Source organism: Gymnodraco acuticeps, unplaced genomic scaffold (assembly GCF_902827175.1).
Source record: "Gymnodraco acuticeps unplaced genomic scaffold, fGymAcu1.1, whole genome shotgun sequence".
Taxonomy (NCBI): Eukaryota; Metazoa; Chordata; class Actinopteri; order Perciformes; family Bathydraconidae; genus Gymnodraco; species Gymnodraco acuticeps.
In genome coordinates this window covers 523830-541670 of record NW_022992191.1, presented here as the reverse complement: position 1 = coordinate 541670, position 17841 = coordinate 523830, and the positions used below count along the sequence as shown (strand labels likewise).

The 17841-nt window shown below is 38.7% G+C and overlaps 3 protein-coding genes across 5 annotated transcripts; 1 reads left to right on the top strand and 2 right to left on the bottom strand.

The window, feature by feature from the left end:
• Nucleotides 1–687: 687 nt before the first annotated feature.
• Nucleotides 688–11426, bottom strand: LOC117539178 (ubiquitin carboxyl-terminal hydrolase 47-like). Its single transcript, XM_034205214.1, has 11 exons — nucleotides 11167–11426; nucleotides 7972–8084; nucleotides 7777–7879; nucleotides 5369–5475; nucleotides 5188–5258; nucleotides 4393–4518; nucleotides 4213–4308; nucleotides 2452–2580; nucleotides 2234–2362; nucleotides 2061–2136; nucleotides 688–1536 (listed from the first exon to the last, which is right to left on the bottom strand). Exons 1-11 carry the CDS (start codon nucleotides 11178–11180, stop codon nucleotides 779–781), a joined length of 1722 nt encoding a protein of 573 aa, XP_034061105.1. The 5' UTR covers nucleotides 11181–11426; the 3' UTR covers nucleotides 688–778.
• LOC117539182 lies at nucleotides 9341–14020 on the top strand. The gene is made up of 4 exons (XM_034205222.1): nucleotides 9341–9729; nucleotides 11201–11402; nucleotides 12093–12263; nucleotides 12891–14020. The coding sequence occupies exons 2-4, from the start codon at nucleotides 11211–11213 to the stop codon at nucleotides 13344–13346; spliced, it is 819 nt and encodes a 272-aa protein (XP_034061113.1). The 5' UTR covers nucleotides 9341–9729; nucleotides 11201–11210; the 3' UTR covers nucleotides 13347–14020.
• LOC117539181 (E3 ubiquitin-protein ligase ARIH2-like) lies at nucleotides 12467–17668 on the bottom strand. Of its 3 annotated transcripts, none has more exons than XM_034205220.1 (4): nucleotides 17296–17668; nucleotides 17111–17211; nucleotides 16412–16567; nucleotides 12467–12726 (listed from the first exon to the last, which is right to left on the bottom strand). In XM_034205220.1, exons 1-4 carry the CDS (start codon nucleotides 17519–17521, stop codon nucleotides 12718–12720), a joined length of 492 nt encoding a protein of 163 aa, XP_034061111.1. In that variant the 5' UTR covers nucleotides 17522–17668; the 3' UTR covers nucleotides 12467–12717. The 3 variants fall into 3 exon arrangements, with proteins under 3 accessions (XP_034061111.1, XP_034061112.1, XP_034061110.1); XM_034205221.1 differs by lacking the exon at nucleotides 12467–12726 and adding an exon at nucleotides 13234–13326; XM_034205219.1 differs by lacking the exon at nucleotides 12467–12726 and adding an exon at nucleotides 15123–15937.
• Nucleotides 17669–17841: the final 173 nt, after the last annotated feature.

Here is a 17841-nt window from a genome sequence, read left to right as displayed (position 1 = left end):
AGGCTTTCAAAAAAGAAAAGAAAGGAGAGAAAGACAAGAGAGAGCGACAGTATGTCACCCAGTTTTGCTCTGATTTAGCACCACCATCAGGCCTTTTCATTTCCATTTCCGTTTTGTTGTCCACTTACACTTTAATACCCGCTTATTTTGTAGTTAGTATGTATATTTAATTAGAAAATCTGCTGCTTATGTTATTTTTTTTGTGATATCATTTTATAAATGATAATATTGGTGTTAATGTTCACTTTATTTTAATTTAAGAGGTCATGTATATTTAAGTTATATTTATTTTTGATTTATGAATGTTCCATTCAAAAATGTTATTAAAAAGGCATGTACACCATAAAAGATGACTATTGAGGTCTATTGTCAGGAATGTTAGTGTTATATCAAATAGTGAATTCTACTGCAGCAGAATGTTGCAGTAGAATTTGCAGTCTGCACAGTGTTATATGTTCACCGCTCAGTGTCAGTAAATATTGTGCAGTTAGTATTGGACTACAAGATAGATGCAAGCCTGTACAGGTAGAGTTATTTATAGCATAAATGAGTCGGTTGGGTTCTGGAGGTGTGGTTACAGCAACTGTGCTTGGTTTGCGTGGCCTGTGCCTGGTGGTGGGGCCCAATGTGATATCTTTTCATGGGGCCCAAAATCCCTGGCGGCGCCCCTGGGTACATACACCAGCATTTTCAATTCTCAAGTTTATTATAAATGCCGTTTTAAAAAGCATTAACATGTCAAAATATCAAAAATACAGATATTATCCCTGTTATTTCATCACTTCCATGGCGCTCTGTCCCTGCTCTTTGCAGACTGTCCTCTATCTTCAGGACTTTTCCCTCCTTTTCTCACAGTTTGTGTGCAATCTGCAGTCACAACATTCTGACTGGTCTCTCCGTCTTTCATCGAATTGTTGGATTTTCTGCATAGTTTTGGAGAGTTGTTACACTTAATGGATGGCTGCATGGAAACTTTAATCGGCCTGTGTCCTTTCAAGTTTGTAAGTGAAGAAGAAGAGGAAACAGGAAGTGACTTTACATCAGAACTACACAAATGTTCTTCTGCTTCCACATGTTTGACTCTATTTCTAAGGCTTCCTTTAGTTTTCTGTGTTCCCCAGACAGTCTCATTCACCTCCAGTGTTTTCTTTGTGGATTGCTCTAACACATGGTTTATCTCGTGTGTTCCCAAATGTTCCGAGTGTTTCCCTCTGGTGTGTAAAAGCTGCATGGGCTCCTCTGAGTTCCTATCAAGCTGCTGTCTGATCTCGTGACTCTTTTGTAGCGTTGGAAAATCTGACTTGTGTGATTGCAAACAGTCTCCATCTGCTCCAGAGTCTTTTCTGCCTGGCTTCACACAAGGTGCGTTCAGGAGCTTCAGGTTTCCCCCTCCATGGCAGCTTCCATCATTGAGTTGATGGTGAGGAACAGGAAGCTCTCCTCTCTCTGTCTCGTCTTGTCTTCCTTCAGCATCGACTCCTGAATGTGAACGGAAATCATCCTCGCTTTCATCATTTTGTTCAGGATGTCTGCTCACTTTGAAGAGAGATAAGAAGGGTTATTATTGAATTAGGCCTTATCATCTTGGACTTAAAGGGACAGTGTTTAGACTCTAGCTTTTGTATGCACGTTTTTAGAGGTATGGGGATGTCTGCTTACTCTTGAATGGAACTGGATGGCACTCAACTTGTGGTGCTCAGAGCGATACAAATCATTTTGAAAAACTTGACAGGAATGTCTCTTTCCAAAAATCCTAACCTAGTTACTCAAATAATCCACAGACTTTGTCGTGAGCAGCTTTCAGGAACTATTTACTAACTACCAAACACCCACTAAACATCACCGCGCAGAAGAACGCGTTCATCTACTCAAGGAAGAGAGGCTTTTTTTTTTGTTGAGTATTTTTTTTGTGCCTTTTTGAGCACCACAGTCTGAGTGACATCTTGTTGCCTTTTATTCAAACATAGGTAGACAAATATGACACTAAAACAAAATCTAGATAATTAATAGCACTCGAAGAAGAAATACTAGAAACTAGAACTGCACATTTTCCAACTCACCCTTCTTGTACATGAGGAGGTAAGCTGTACAGGACCTTAGGGAGTCATGTTCAGCCCCAATGAGTGGTGGTTGAACCTGTGTGATTCAAAAACAATTACAGTAAATGTTGTACTGTTTAACTGAGCATAGATATGTGAAACCTGACTGCATATAGAGAAGCTAGCCTCCTTACCATGTTAACAATGTTGTCATTAAAGTGATACCACCTGTCCGTTTCAATAGATTTGATGTGCGCAGTGTAATGACCCCCTGTTAGATTCCCAAAGTGGTTCACTAAAGCGTAGAGGTCATATTTGCATTTCTGCAAAAAGGGAAATCAAGCAAATCACCACGTTTAAGAAATCAAAGAATCTGCTGCTGAAATCAAGACGTATATATAGGAAAACATACCCCGATGAACAGAGATTTCGGTACATCCACGTTGCAGTGGAGCTTAACGTAACACCTGAGCTTGTAGTCAAAGCTGAATCTCTTCAACAGGAGGGTCAAAATCCCTGGATGTGTTGTTATCTCACATCGCTAGAACAGATAATGAAAACATCACGCATGAACACAAAGAGTTGTAAAGTCACTTAACATATTAGTGACTTCAGAGAATCTAAATCAGGGGTCAGGAATGATGTTGAACAATGTTTAATGGGGAGCACTGGAGATGCATGACGATTAGAGGTGGGGGAAATAATCGATACAGCATAGTATCGCAATACTTTGGTGATATTGTATTGATACACAGATGCCAAGTATCGATATTTTATTAGATAAACCTTAAACAATGCCATCTCCTTTTCAGGTTCAAAGAACACAAATTGGGTTATTTACATAAACTATTCATATTGCAAATACATTTTTTAACCAGGAAGGGAAGACGGACATGGATATGACCCGTGTGATTTGCAATATCGCAATATAGCCTATTGCAATACTTAGCATATCGTAGAATCGCAATACTATCGTATCGTGGCTTAAGTATCGCGATAGTATCGCATCGTGGGGAGCCTGGTGATTCCCACCCCTAATGGCGATGTATTAGACATAGGGTGTTTCTCAATGTCGAGTAAAGCTGCTCCAGAGCCACTATTTCAAGCATACTACGTCATCGAGTGCCGCCGAAGGACTGTTCCAATGTCCAGCATACTTGGAATTCTACCGAGCCCGGCGTACTTCGTTTGGAGAAATATCGAGGCTGCACATGGGTAGACTCCGCGGTCTTAGAATCCCCACAATGCGCACGGACCAATTTCCCCAAATCTGTGGCGGAAAATGTAAGGCGGGGCCTCTCATATGACGCACACCTGCACACTTGCTAGCCTGTTCCACTCTTTGTTTTCCGAATGCCAGGAAGTATTCTCACCTCGCTTCTGAAGCAAGATGCTCGGAAGACATGTGCTACCAAGCAAGCGTACTCGAGATTGAGAAACACCCATAGAGTGCAACAGTGACGCGTCCTAAAACCCGGAAGTAAGTTAGCATTTTCGCCTGTCTGTGGTTGACACACATTTAAGAGACGGATAACGTTTTGTTCTACAACATTAAATACATCAGCAGTGACCCCACTGGTGATTTCTTGAAGAGTTTACGTGTCTGAAAAACGATGGATGTTAACAAGTGGCTGAATAGGACTACAGAAGTTATCGAGGACGTTGTATGTCATTACACCGAACACGTAAACACTCCCGCTAAGTCTGTTTTCCCCCGTGTTCTGCTTGAAAGCAAGTACCTGCAAACTGTTAAAATAAACGCTTCAACTTGTACCATTTTGAATCTGTAGTTTTGAATATGGATCTTAAGTTGGCGTGACGTTGAAGCAGCGACCCTGCTGTAGTTCGTTTATAGCATAACGTTAGCATTTTGCTTCTGGCGATTAGATTTACGATTAGAAAATTATAAAAGTAGGGTAGACATGTGGAGATTATACGGCTGAACAAAATGTGATCCGTCTCTTAAATGTGTCTCAACCGCAGAACTTATTTCCAGATATTTTCCTAAATCCTATCGAAAAATTACATTGCTTTTTTGTCGAAGGAACCGGAAGGAGTTTACTTCCGGGTCTTAGGACGCGTCACTGTGGCACTCTATTATAAGGTCATATATTAACTGGGATTTACACAATATTTGTAAATTCATTTGTATCTGATGATTTTAAATACCCACCAACACTGCGTCTTGCTTTTTATTACACTGGTTGCAGTACATCTTGTCGTCCCCGCTGACTTTATCCCCCTTGAAGAATGCCTTTAACCCTTTCGCCTGTAAACATGGTACATGTATTCAACCTGCCTGAGTTGGAAAGAAATAGATAACGCTTATTCTTGTGAAAGGAACACACAGTACCACGCTGTAGATGTGACCACGCAAGTCTTCTATTGCAAGTGGCAGAACCCAAAAAAAGCTCCTGGACTGGTTCCTCTCTTTGCATTTCAGGCATGTTGTGATGTGATTCAGCTCCCCTTTGAATATCTAGACACAAAGATACATCAGAGGTTCAAAACTGCTTCATATTACACTGAAATGTAGCTTTTTAAGTATAACATAGCAATGGAATTGAACTAAATTGTGTACGTTATACTGCAATACATCTCCTACAAGTAACTTCAAAAATTAAGATTCTGCTAACAAAACAAAAATAGTTAAAAGTCCAAGGTCCCAATATTTTAAAAAGCAATAATGTTGCACATTTCTGACCACTTAATAACAGTTTACAAACCAAACAATTAACGAATTGATCAAGAAAAAAACTGCAGTTTAATCCACAATTAAAATAATGAGCCGCTTTATTAAATCGTTAATAAAGATCTCCACTTTGATTAAATAAAAGTGTTAAATGCTGCATGAACATAATACCGGGCGGTTGCACTGTACAATGAAATTCCTAGGCTCAACTCTCCACACCTAGATATTAAAAAACTAAACATACAAACAAAAATATATCAAAAAATAGTATACGATTTTTTTTAAATACAAGCTGACATACTTTTAAAAATCCCTGTCTCAGAATAAAAGTGCATGAGGTGCTACATGATAAAAACATTTTAAACTGGATATATAAACAGCAGGGTAGAGTATGGTGTATACATCTATAACTAAGATAATATTAGATATACAACTTATTTCATATGCTATCCGTACCTGGGCTGCAACCGGACTGGTCATACACAGGATCTTCTCAAAATACTCAGCAGCATCGCGTTGCTCATATACTGAAAGTATTTTTAAGGACAGAAAATATAATTATTAACACATGCAGACTCAGTACCAGGCTCGAGGGTCTGCAGGATTTTAACACTCGAGCTCCTACAGTGAAACTTACCGTTAGTGATCCCCAGTTTTTCTGTGACGTCAAGTGTTTTGGCAATTCTTTTTCGTAAATCAGCAAACAGTCCTCCCAGCTGTGAGTCAATGGTTGTTGAATCTTTACTGCGGCACAGTTAGACGAATATGATCAATACACCATTCAAGCAAAGTCACATCATTTTGTACTGCACTGATTTTCCTGGACAAATCTTTCTTAAAGGAATAGCTTTACATTTTTGTGACATGAAATAAGTAGCTGAACCCATCAGCAGGTTAGCTTAGCTTAGCATAAAGACTGGAAAGTGGATGGCATTTAACTGGTGTTGCTTGATAACTAAACACTAACAAGAAATATTCAGACACGTAACCCCTCATACACTACAACATGTTATTTTTAGGTTTTGTATTTTTCTTAATTTAAGAGTTGCTGGTAGTTGTGTTTTGTTAGCATTAGACAGAGCTAGGCTAACCCCCTTGGTCCAGTCTTTATGCTAAGCTAGCAAACTGCTGGCTCCAGGCCTCCAGCTTCATTATAAAATACAAACATATGTGGTTCCCAGCATGGCAATATATTCCTATAATTAAAAAAAACATTTATTTTGGTTTTCATTTGATCTTAAAGGTGGGGTAGGTCATTTTGGAGAAACCAGCTCGAGTGCGCTAGAATTTGAAAATACACAGTCGGAACAAATCTGCCCGTTCCTTACAGAGCCCCTCCTCCAACACACACGAACGCGCACATGACCAATGAGAGCACGAGATAAGTTTGTGCACAGATGGAAGGCTGACAGGCAGGTAGGCCATCCAGTTACTTTTATGGGCTCAGAACAGTCTCATAATACACACATGCACACAGAAGGATTCAAACTTGTATTTCCGGATCCACACTTGTGTTTTTCAATGCACACACAAATGTATTCCGTTTCATATACATGTAAATAAAATCCAAATACAGAAAAAAGTTTTACATATGTATTTTTGATCCTCACATATTTGTTTTCCGTTTAAAACCTCTGCACCTGCAAACACAAACAGCTTTCTGTGCACGGATCGCTGTGCATTCGTGTGTGGGTTTTTTGAGACTCCCCTGACGGTCAGCCGATTCGTACTTGTAATTTTTATAGCCAATCAGATGTCTCCTAAATTCTAAGCTAATCACATGAGCGCGCCCCCACGAGGGTATATTTCTTGCGTTCATGACGTAGGGCTTCATGTACGCATTTTGCGCAGTCCGGAGCTGACAGCTCCATGGAGCCTGCCTGCAGGCGCTAATCTCAGGACACCCTCCACTCTCAGTACAGCGCCACTTTCCGAACAGGAAATGAACGCAAATACAAGCCTTTATATTATTAAGGTACAGCGCCACTTTCCAAACCATTGATGAATGCTTGTGTACACAAAAACGGCAGGCAAAACCGTTTTAAATGTGTGTTTCCTGTATGGCGAATACAGCTGCTTTATTTATGTCTGTATGAAGTTGTTGTGAGTGTGGAGGGAGCAGCTACAGGTTAGCTTAGCCTAATCGATCAGTGCACTACGAAGCCTGTTAACGGGGGGGAGCCCCACCGGTCATTATCGGCCGATATTCACTCTTAATAGTTTGATCGGTGCTCTCTATAAAGGCCGATCAGGAGAGCTGGATCTGATCGATATGGACACGCGAGTGAAGTATAACCGGACGCAAGAGAGAGATCAGATCAGCTGCTGAGTCTGACAGAGACACACTGCTCTGCATGATCACCTGATGCTCCGCCCTCTGTTTAGCGAGCTGACCGGCCTGCGCAAAATGCGTATATGAAGTAATCTTACCCTCGTGGGGACGCGCTCATGTGATTGGCTTAGAATGAAGGAGACATCTGATTGGCTATAGATAGAAAAAATTACAAGTACGAATCGGCTGACCGTCAGGGGAGTCTCATAAAACCCACACACGAATGCAAAGCGATCCGTGCACAGAAAGCTGTTTGTGTTTGCAGGTTCAGGGGATTTAAACGGGAAACTAATATGTGAGGATCAAAAATACATATGTAAAACTTTTTTCTGTATTTGGATTTTATTGACATGTATATGAAACGGAATACATTTGTGTGTGCTTTGAAAAACACAAGTATGGATCCGGAAATACAAGTTTGAATCCTTCTGTGTGCATGTGTGTATTATGAGACTGTTCTGAGCCCATATACTTTAGCCGAGCCGGCTCAGATGATTGGTCGTGCTTTTTACAGTACTACGGCTTCCACAGATGACATTTTTTAAATGGATTTTTTGTCAAAGCACTTCAGATATTCATTGCTATCGGGATGTTAAGAGCGTTCCATGGAATATAACAAAAAGTGTATCTCGAGCCGGTTTCTCAAACTTACCTACCCCACCTTTAACAGTCTAAACTTTAAAAACAATCAAAATAAGGTCAAGGTTACGAACTGTTTTAAATGTACAGCCTCCCGGAAGTCTTCGGTCATGTAAAGCACCTGAAGAATACTGTTCAGATAGCAGGTCAGACCTGGACTGTTAAGGCCATGGTAATCTAAGGAGACAATAGTCAAATTAGACACTTTATCATAAAACTCAGACACATAAAAGCAACATGTTTGAGTGGCATCATGTCATGTCACCTACCTGAGATAGTGAAGCTGTCAAGTTTCTCTCTGAATTTTTCAACAACGTCATACCTGATGCCTTTCAAATGAAAATGTTTTGAAACAATGGGGTTTTTTATGTATCGACTCATCCTGTTGAAGAACATACAGCAGAAGTTAAGAGACAGCCAGCAGGGAAAACTTAAATGGCCAAAGTGTAGTATTTTAGAGTATGGCCTTATTTTGCACTCAATGCTAATAAACTAGCTACGGAATCATCAATAGAATCACGGTGAAAAGTAAAAAGACAGGAGTTTTAAAGAGGTCTGTGCATGTATTATGATAGTGTTTTGTTGGTTAAGAAAGATGGTGGAGAGGAAATTGTATTGCAGCTAATACCATGAGGGTGGATACGCTGTGAAAGTTGTACAATTTAACATGAAGAAACGAGAAATTGGATAATACTGGCAAAGTTATGAAGATAATGATATATTTTTCCCATTTCACGTTTTAAGTCATACATAGAGACAGACATTACACCTGATTAAGTATTATGTTAATAGTTTCTAAATGCAGAATAGTACCTTTAATTTTTTGGAGGAAAGTAACTAAGTTATTGCAATAACTCTACATTTAACTGAGTTACAGTTAAAAAAAAACACATCAGATTTACACAATAATATGTTATTATCAGTTTATAAATATATTACGCATTGTTATCTATAAATCATGCAGTAGTATACACAATAGTTCAAAGTAGCTCTACATCCACTATACATGACACTTTACACACAATAATGCATCGCTATTAACAATCCAATAACATAATACAACATCCTGATAGGCATAGAATGGCAATGAGTTGAACAATAATACAAATTTAGAAAAAGAAAGCCCTGATCGATGTATAATCTTGCATGGCAGCTAGAGGATGAAACTAAAGGGCGCTTCAGTCCAAGAAACCCCATATTACGTGCAAATCTGTAAAGTAACTAAGTACATTTACTCAAGTACTGTTCCTAATCACAATTTTGAGATACTTGTACTTTACTTGTGTATTTATTTTCTTCTAGCCCACTACAATTCAGAGGTAAAACAAAGGAATTAAAACTAGCTGCACCTTTACCAACTTTGATAACACTTTAATGCATCAATGATTATAATCAAAACATATAATATAGCCTGCCCTATATTATTCTGAAATGAGCCAATCTGCATGAGTACTTTTACTTTTGATACTTTAAGTACATTATGATGCTAATACTTTTGTACTTTACTTGAGTAACATTTTGAATGCAGAACTTTTACTTGTAACTGAGTATTCTTACACTCTGGTACTTTTATATAAGTAAAATCTGAGTAACCAGTGAACGCAGCTGGTGTGTTTGGGTGTTATGGAAACCCACGTTGCCTCTCAGTCCTCCATTACCCAATCTTGTGTCAACAAATCGTTCAGCAAATGACAAAAGTAAGCTATAAATACTAGTAAATATAAAGTGATAGCCACACGTACACGATAACTCATAATAACACGCATGGCCAAATCTTATTTAGTGACATGGGACACGAGACGACTCACCGTGCAGCTTATCTAACCGACGGCGGATTCCTTCAGCTTTCTTTCACTTTCGTTTTCAGAGAGTATTTGAAGGAGGGAGGAAACGCAAACCCGAGAAAAGATCGATAATATTTCAGCTGCCTGGAGAGGAGACTTTACCTAAATCACTGGGTTTTGAACTTGAGCGAAATTACTGTCTGGAATTGTTGCTACTTCCGGTTTGACAACAACAATAACAAGGTAAGACATAACTTCCTCTTATAGGCTACATATATATATATATATATATTTATATATATATTTATCGGTCAATAGAGAGTTTTATTCACCGCGTGTCATACAAATTGTAGGCCAGTGGTGTAAGAAGTAATGAGATCTTGTACTTAAGTAAAAGTAGCCTAGTAATACTACATTTTAAAATGACTTTGTTACAAGTAAAGTCCTGCATTCTAAATCTTACTTAAGTAAAAGTACAATAGAATAAGCATGATCCGAATATACTGTAAGTACCAAAAGTACAGAATCACATGAGTTACTGGGTTACTATTATGATTATTCACGTGTTTTTATCTCAACTGGTAAAGGTGGATCTAATTTGAATATATTTATATACTGCTGCTGGACATCTTAACCTAAAAATATATCTCAAAGTTTATTTTAAAATGGATTTAGACTTTGTGTTAGCTAATCATCTAAAGCTACAAAATAACTTGTAACTAAAGCTGTCAAATATGTAAGGAGTAAGTAAGTACCTCAAAATTGTACTCAAGTACTTTAGTAAGTGTATATGTAACTATCCACCACTGCTCTAATACTTAAAATGTAAGTTGGTTAAACTGAATTGAAGTTTATATTGAGGTAGCTTTTCAGAATAAGAAAAGTAGATATGCAAAGTGTCTTTTAGTGTTTGTGAATACAATAAATAAAAATGAATGTTTTACGTGGTTGACAAGTTGATTTTCATATCAATGATATGTATATATTTTTGTTTGTTTGTAGTGCACTTTTTAAGCCATCAGCACAAAGGGCTTTCCAAAGAAATACTTAGCATAACATATACTAAAATATATGCATAACCGAACACATGTGTATTGATATTATCATACACACACTGCCTGAATAAATACTGAGTTCTACTGTATGTACTTTTATGTGAACGTGAACCATCTGGAAAATTCCCTAAGTTTCTGTTCAGTGAGTCAGATTTATGAGCTCAGTCAGCTGAAAAAATATCAGAGCCAAGATGTCAGCAGCAACAAGTGTATCTCCAACACCTTATGTTCAGAAGTTTTCAGATGACTAATTATATATCAGATATAAATAGCTCAGTCAATTAACATCAATAAATCCACATTATGCCACCTATCACTCCAGCACCTGCATAGAAAAAGCACAATTGTTCAATATAACAGTTTTCCAGTGATAGTTGTCTGTACACTCATTGGTTCATTGTGAAGAGGGACTTCTAAAAAGTAAAGGGCCAAGTATGTTTGCCAATCTGTCAACTAAAATGCTCAAAACAACTAGTTATAGCCTATAACTGACTGATTTCATGTCAACATGTGTAACTCAAAGCGCCTACATTTTGGGAGTTGTAGTTCAAAGCACGATAATGCCACAAACTGAAGTAATACAAAGAACAATAAAAAGAAAAAAATGTGTTCATTTAAATCTCACTTGTCAGAAATCATTGTTTTTTGTCCACTTACAGGACAATCACGATGAGCATGCGGGGACAGGAGCAGGTGGAGAAGAGGTACGACCCCCGGGACACCACCCTGAAGTTTGTGAAGAGGAAGGACGACCTGGATCCAGTGTGTGATGAAGACGATGGTCTCAGAGCAGAGATGTCCTGCGGCCACGCCGTCACCCCCGACTCCCTCACACAATGGTGTCGCAGCCAGCTGGATGATGTATGTCCTGAAACACTGGGAAACTCAAATTGGGAAAGAGACAGTGGGTTAAAAAGACAGTTGGTAGCATGTCGCTATGTTATAAATAGATTCCAATGTTTATTTTTTCCACTGGGATGCTCAGCAACACTTCTATGCTTACTCTGCCACCTACTGGCAAGTTTAAGACATGTTCTCTGTAAATAAAGAAGTCAGTATTTAAGGTTAGTATCACTCTAAATAAGATGCTAAATGCAGTGGAGTTGTATGCTTAAAGAAACAGCTGTTTACTGACGCTTCTGATCAGCAACAGAGCAAAAGTTAAAAGGAGAAAAGTGGCTGTAAAATAAAATGTAAAACCCAATAATCAAAAGTAGAACTTTTCTGCAACACTGAATGTTTCCTAAAGTATTTCAAGAAACATCAACCGACAAAACTTCATTCCATAAATAAGGATAATATAGATAAGAAAGTAGAATAAAAAGGTTGCAGTAGAGTAAGGTTTACTGCACTAGTATGAATGACGTTATACCAAAGGTCCTCTAGGTTTGCCAAAGGAAGTAGCCTATTGTCTGCTAGCAGTTGCAATCGTTTGAGCAGTAAGCATCTCTTTCCCCCTCTCTACCCACATAAACCATGTGTTGAAGGCCCAGTCGTGTGCACCAGTTGTCTGTAATACTAAAAACATGTTCTTGTCTTTGTTGTTTTAAGGGTTATTACAAATTCAGATGCCCTGCGGTGGGGGAGGGGACCACACAGTGCAACAAACTGTGGTCGTACCAAGAGGTGCGCAGACTGGCAGATCTGTCTGTGGAGGAAATGCAGTACTTTGAGGAGGCCATGTCTCTTCTGGCTGCTGCAGAATACTGTGAGATACTTACAGTAAGTGTTTTTTTACTTTATTTGAATGTGGCATTTTCATATCATGCAAAATGCACTTTTTGATGTATTTTATACATAAAGATGTGTCCCCGGTGTGTCAGAGAACTCACGCAGCGTCAGAAAACAAACCCTCTCTCTTTTCCTCCGTACCCAAATCTCTAAAAACGGTGGAACAACGGAGCTGATCCAGATTTGCGTCCGATATGTCGTAATATCGGAAATGTGGACCACGCCCCTATCAGAAACGTCGCTATCAGATACAATGCGCAGCGTTTTGGAAGTAATATGGTCTTTGTTTACATTAGTATCGCTGACACTCAGAGCTAACCTGTACTGGAGAGCATGTGTAAAAAAGCAGGAAATAAAGAAAGGAACTCACCTTGTGGTAAACCTGCAAGAGAAAAAATATTTGAGCTCCCACCCTCAAAGCTAAGGACCCGAACTCAGCGTTTCTCTAGCAGAGCTGAAATAGAGGGATATGAGGCTAGAATGGGTGATCTGTTAGGTATTTTGAGCAAAACACATCATAGACTTGTTTTTTATATATCTGAGACCCATAATATATGCCTAAAAATAGCATGATAGGAAACCTTTAAATATTCAACATGTTCGTGCTCTGTTTCTCAGTGCCCACAGTGCAGGACGAGTGTGGAGAGGAAGGATCTCTCCAACCTGTGTGTCCGGTGCTCCATATGCACAGCGGATCTGAAGAAGACCTACCAGTTCTGCTGGCAGTGCATGAAGGAATGGAAAGGTCCGGGCCCTCGATCTGACTGCTGCGACAATGACGGCTGCATGAACAGGGACCTCCAGCTCATGCAGACCTGCAAGACCCTCAGCCTGCCCGCGGTGGAGGGGGTTGCCGACTGCCCCTCGGTCCGAGCCTGCCCCACATGCGGCATGAAGGTGGAACATAGCCAACAATACTGCAAGAATATCGACTGCCCTCGCTGCCACGTGGTTTTCTGTTTCGTCTGCCTGAAACTAAAGAGTGAATGTGGTAAAACCAGTTCACCGTACAAAATCTGTCCTAATGGCGTGGCTCCGAGACAGGCTGCTATCCCTGTGTGGCAGAAGAAATGAAAAGAGGGATTTTATTATAGGGTTACATGTAAATAGGATTATGTTATCGTATTATACAGATAAATGTCTATAATCTGAACAGATTACATTAAAAAAAGGGAAAATAGCTAATAATTGCATTGTCAAGGTTAACTTGTTTGCACTTTGTCTTGAAAGTATGGACTTTTAAATGTATGAAACGTTTCTTCATGAGAACAAAATGCTAGTTACAATTGCATTTACATTTAAAATGGAAGATGAACATTTTGAACATGTTTATAACATTCATATTCACAGTACGCCTGTAGTTTGTGACAGTACCACTGATTTGTAAGGGTTATTAAACTTGAGCAAAATCAAATGTTGCATACAACATACAATTGCATTACAATTCTCCTGAGAAAAGTTTGTGTGGCTGCCTCCATTTATGTCCATAGGTTCAGTATTTTGAATGTGTATTTTTTACAAACCAAACCAAAACTATCAGAATCGATTCCACTTGTTTGTGATCCAATGGATTATGTCAGCAATTGAGTATATTTTAAAAGAACCATGATTATGACATTATTCTGTATACTCTGTCTTGATTAATTGAAATATGTGACAAAATAAACATGTTGTGACTCCAATAGACTTCGGGCTTTTATATTATTTCTGCCGTCTGTATTTAGAAGCTATTTTACGAGAAGGATGGATTTTGTGTGACTAGCATGTAAGAGAACTGACCAGAAAGTGGCGCCATTGTGTTGTTTAAAGTGAGTTTAAATGGTAATGGTACACAACCCCAGGATGAGGTTTCACAAACTAAGTGTATCCAGTAAGTGGTGCCAATTTGATCGACAGATAATCCATTAATCAACTCGTTTTATGTTCTCAAGTACTTTGTTAAGGGGAACTTTTAGGTGCTATTTCCATGTTCTGCTACTTTATACTTCTAAAATAGGAATATTGTACATTTATTTGGCTATAGTTACTTTTTACATTGTGATTTGATTTTGAGTGTAGAGTACATTTATTTGTTGAAAGCTGAATGAATTGATGTGTGTTGAAAGTTTAGCACCCTGCCACCTGTGAGGAAAGGTCCTCCCAATTCATGCGGGACTAGATGTGTTTATGAATTGATTTGTTGAATGAAAGTTTGAATGTGCTTTTTATTATCACCGGTCATTTATGAGGAGATGCCTCTAAATTCTCTCGGACGATTAAATGTCACAACTGAATTGGGCAGTTGAAGTTACAATTTAGTGTAATAAATGTAAAACTATGAATTGAGGTTTCATATTAGAACATGACCACAGCATGATATGTTTTGTAAGATTGTCATGTTGTAACGAGAGAAGGTAAAAACCCTGTATACGTTTGGACCTATTTTTCTTCAAATAAACTGATCCCACCTTTTGGATTGGGACAACTTAAAAGACATCTGCGCTCTCCTCTCCTGCTTCAAAGGTCAGATTGCACACTGCCACACTCACGCTTAGGTAGGGCCACACCTCATTTACTGATATCAAAATCCTTCGGATCGCTTAAACAGATTTAAGAGAGTTGACTGAATTGAAACAGCAGTTAATTGAACCTAGTTCTTCGGGGAGTTAATAGAGGTGAGATCTTGCTGACGTTAATGGATCTGAGCCAACCAGTAAACTTACATCGACTCAATAACTTCTGTTAGGTCAATTAGTAGGTCTGAGTAATTTGCCAGAATAAATTATCAGCTCCTCCCGACTCCCAAGACATGATGCATATAACTCAAACTGCCCAAAAGTATAAAGCATTTAACATTTCCACACTAAAAACTACCTTGAACACGTCCCTTTTTATTTAGCTTTCATCCCATCCATGTTTTTGCTGTTAGTACATACTCAATGTATGTATGCATATCTTCCCCCTTGTGCACTGCCAACCTTGTTAAATCAACAAATGTTACATATCATTATTTGTTATTATTATTAATTGTCTCTCACTAAATTAAAAAGAAAACAAAGTATAGAATACAAAGAATGTTAAATATTAAAAAAATCATAATAGGCAACATGTTAGTCATAATTTGGGGTTTGAGAAAGAAAGCAGGTAAGAGGTTTTCTAGGTAATAACAGTTATGGTGATTCTGAAGACCATTTTAAATATTTTTAAAGTTGTTATTATAAGAGTCATGTCCTCTGCCACACGGGTACGGAGGTCTGCCTCGGTGCTACACCACTGGGACAAAGTCTGTAAAAGGAGGATATGTCGTCCTCATCCACACACTCTTCAGTGAGCTTCAGGCAGACGAAACAGAACTCCACTTTACAGCGGGCACAGAACACGTTTTTACATTGGGTTCTGTTGTGCTCCAACAGCAAACCACAGGTGGGACAGGCCCGGATGGAGGGGCAGCCGGAGACCCCCTCCACGTCCTCAAAGGAGATGTCTGGGCAGTTTCTCAGTATGTCCAGTGGGTTCTGGCAGTCTCTATTTGCACAGCGGTCTGAACGGGGAGCCGGACCTTTCCATTTCTTCAAACACTGCCAGCAGAATTTATAACGCCGCCTTCTCCTGGCTGTGCACACTGGGCATTGGACACAGAGGTCATGGAGGTCACTTCTTACCACACGAGAACTGCAACCAGGACACTGTTCAATGAAGAAATCAAATGTCGTCGTTTTAAAATTCTGAATAAGATAATATATACTTTATTAATCTAATTTGGTTTTTTTTATCTTCCATCACAGCAGCAGATAGAGAAGATATTGCCCATGAAAAAAATAAAATAATAAAAACAAAATATATGAAAAAATTTATTAAATAGAATTTTCTTTATTAAATAAAAGAAAATACAAAAATAAAAACCTATTTAAAAAAAAATACAAACAATAAAAATAAACATATTAGCAGTAGATGATTAACAAAATACTAAAAACAGTGAATATACACATTAATCAATAATGAAGGATATATATCGATAGTATAATATTAAATACACGATATAAATATATACACATAATAAAGAATTTAAGGCAGTGTACATTATGCTTGAAAAAGGCATGTTTTTGATAGTGAACAAATATTCAGAACAAGTCTGTAAATGCCGTCAATGTTATACTTACTGATTTGACGCCCAGGTAATCCTTGCCAGCGTTACTGAACACTGTCTTCTCAAAGTATTCCACTTCTTCTTCAGTCAGGAGAGCCATTTTGTACACCTCCTCGAAGGGCCACTCGACATCGCAGTCAGTTTGACCACACACAAAATTGCACTTGCCCTAAGATATATACACAAATTAAATTAAATTAAAGGGAACATATAATGAAAAACTCGCTTTTCAGCACTTGTTTGTATACACCTCCCCCATCTCAGTATCTCCACCCACGACCTGAGGAAAAGTACCTAATTTCCTCTGGCGCCGATCAGAGCAGACTGGGCTCTTAAAGAGACAGGCCCCAAAACGGAGCGTTTCACACAGACGGGGAATACAGGTGTCTTCAGACAGTTTGATAACAAACAACGTGGTTTTTTTTAACATTAAAGCATGTATACATGTTCTGGTACAAAACCAAAATACAACCTGACAATAAGCATGTTGAGTTGCCTTTAAAGTATAAACAATTCAAGTATAAAACGTTATTTTTAGCCTATTAATCGCTGATATTAACCAAAATCAATCTTTTAAAAACTATACTATTACAATTAAATATCTTAAATAAGATTACTGTTTACTAGTACATGCACTGCCGCTATGCAATTTTGTGGGGAAAGTGAAGGCTAGTCGCTAAAGCATGTATGAATGGGGGTGTACACAGCTTACACTGTCCAGCAAATGGCGACACCAGATGGTGAGAGACATCGGAGTAACAGCATGGCCGCAGGACATCTTCGCTCTGAGAGACTTATAGTCCTCACACAAAACTGTGAGACAACGCAAGCAGATAAAAACAGTGTTAAGGGGCGTTTAAAATAACAAAAATATCAGGTAAATGTGAGAATACTTACAATCTAAATCATCATCTCCCTCCACAAATGTAAGAGTGGCGTCTTGAGGGTCGTAACATTTCTCTTCTACTACGGTACAGCTGATTTCTCCAGAGCTCAACTCATCTTCACAGCCTACGAATCTTTCATTAAATCCTGAGACATCTTCTTCGTGAGTCTCAAAGACATCAGTCCACTGCCTTTCATGTATTCTCTCTCTGCGTGGAGCTGAGAGTTTGCCTCCCATGTTGAATGCTTTATCAAACAATCATGACTGGCTGACCTGCTTTAAATTCCACGAAGTCACGTGACGTAGAGTTACAGGAGAGGTGGAGTGTTTTTTTTATTATTCTTATAATAGGATCATTTGCAATTGCTGTTACCCACTTCATGCAATTTCCTCACAGTGAAAAGACTCAAGAGACAACATGAAAGTCCAGCTAAGGGTGAATGGCCCCCGAGGAGACGAGAAGGTCCTGGATCTGTGCGAGGATGAAGAAGATTTGAAGAGACTCACCGTGCTACAGCTGAAGAAGAGAATTGTGCGGGACATGAAGATAGGTATGT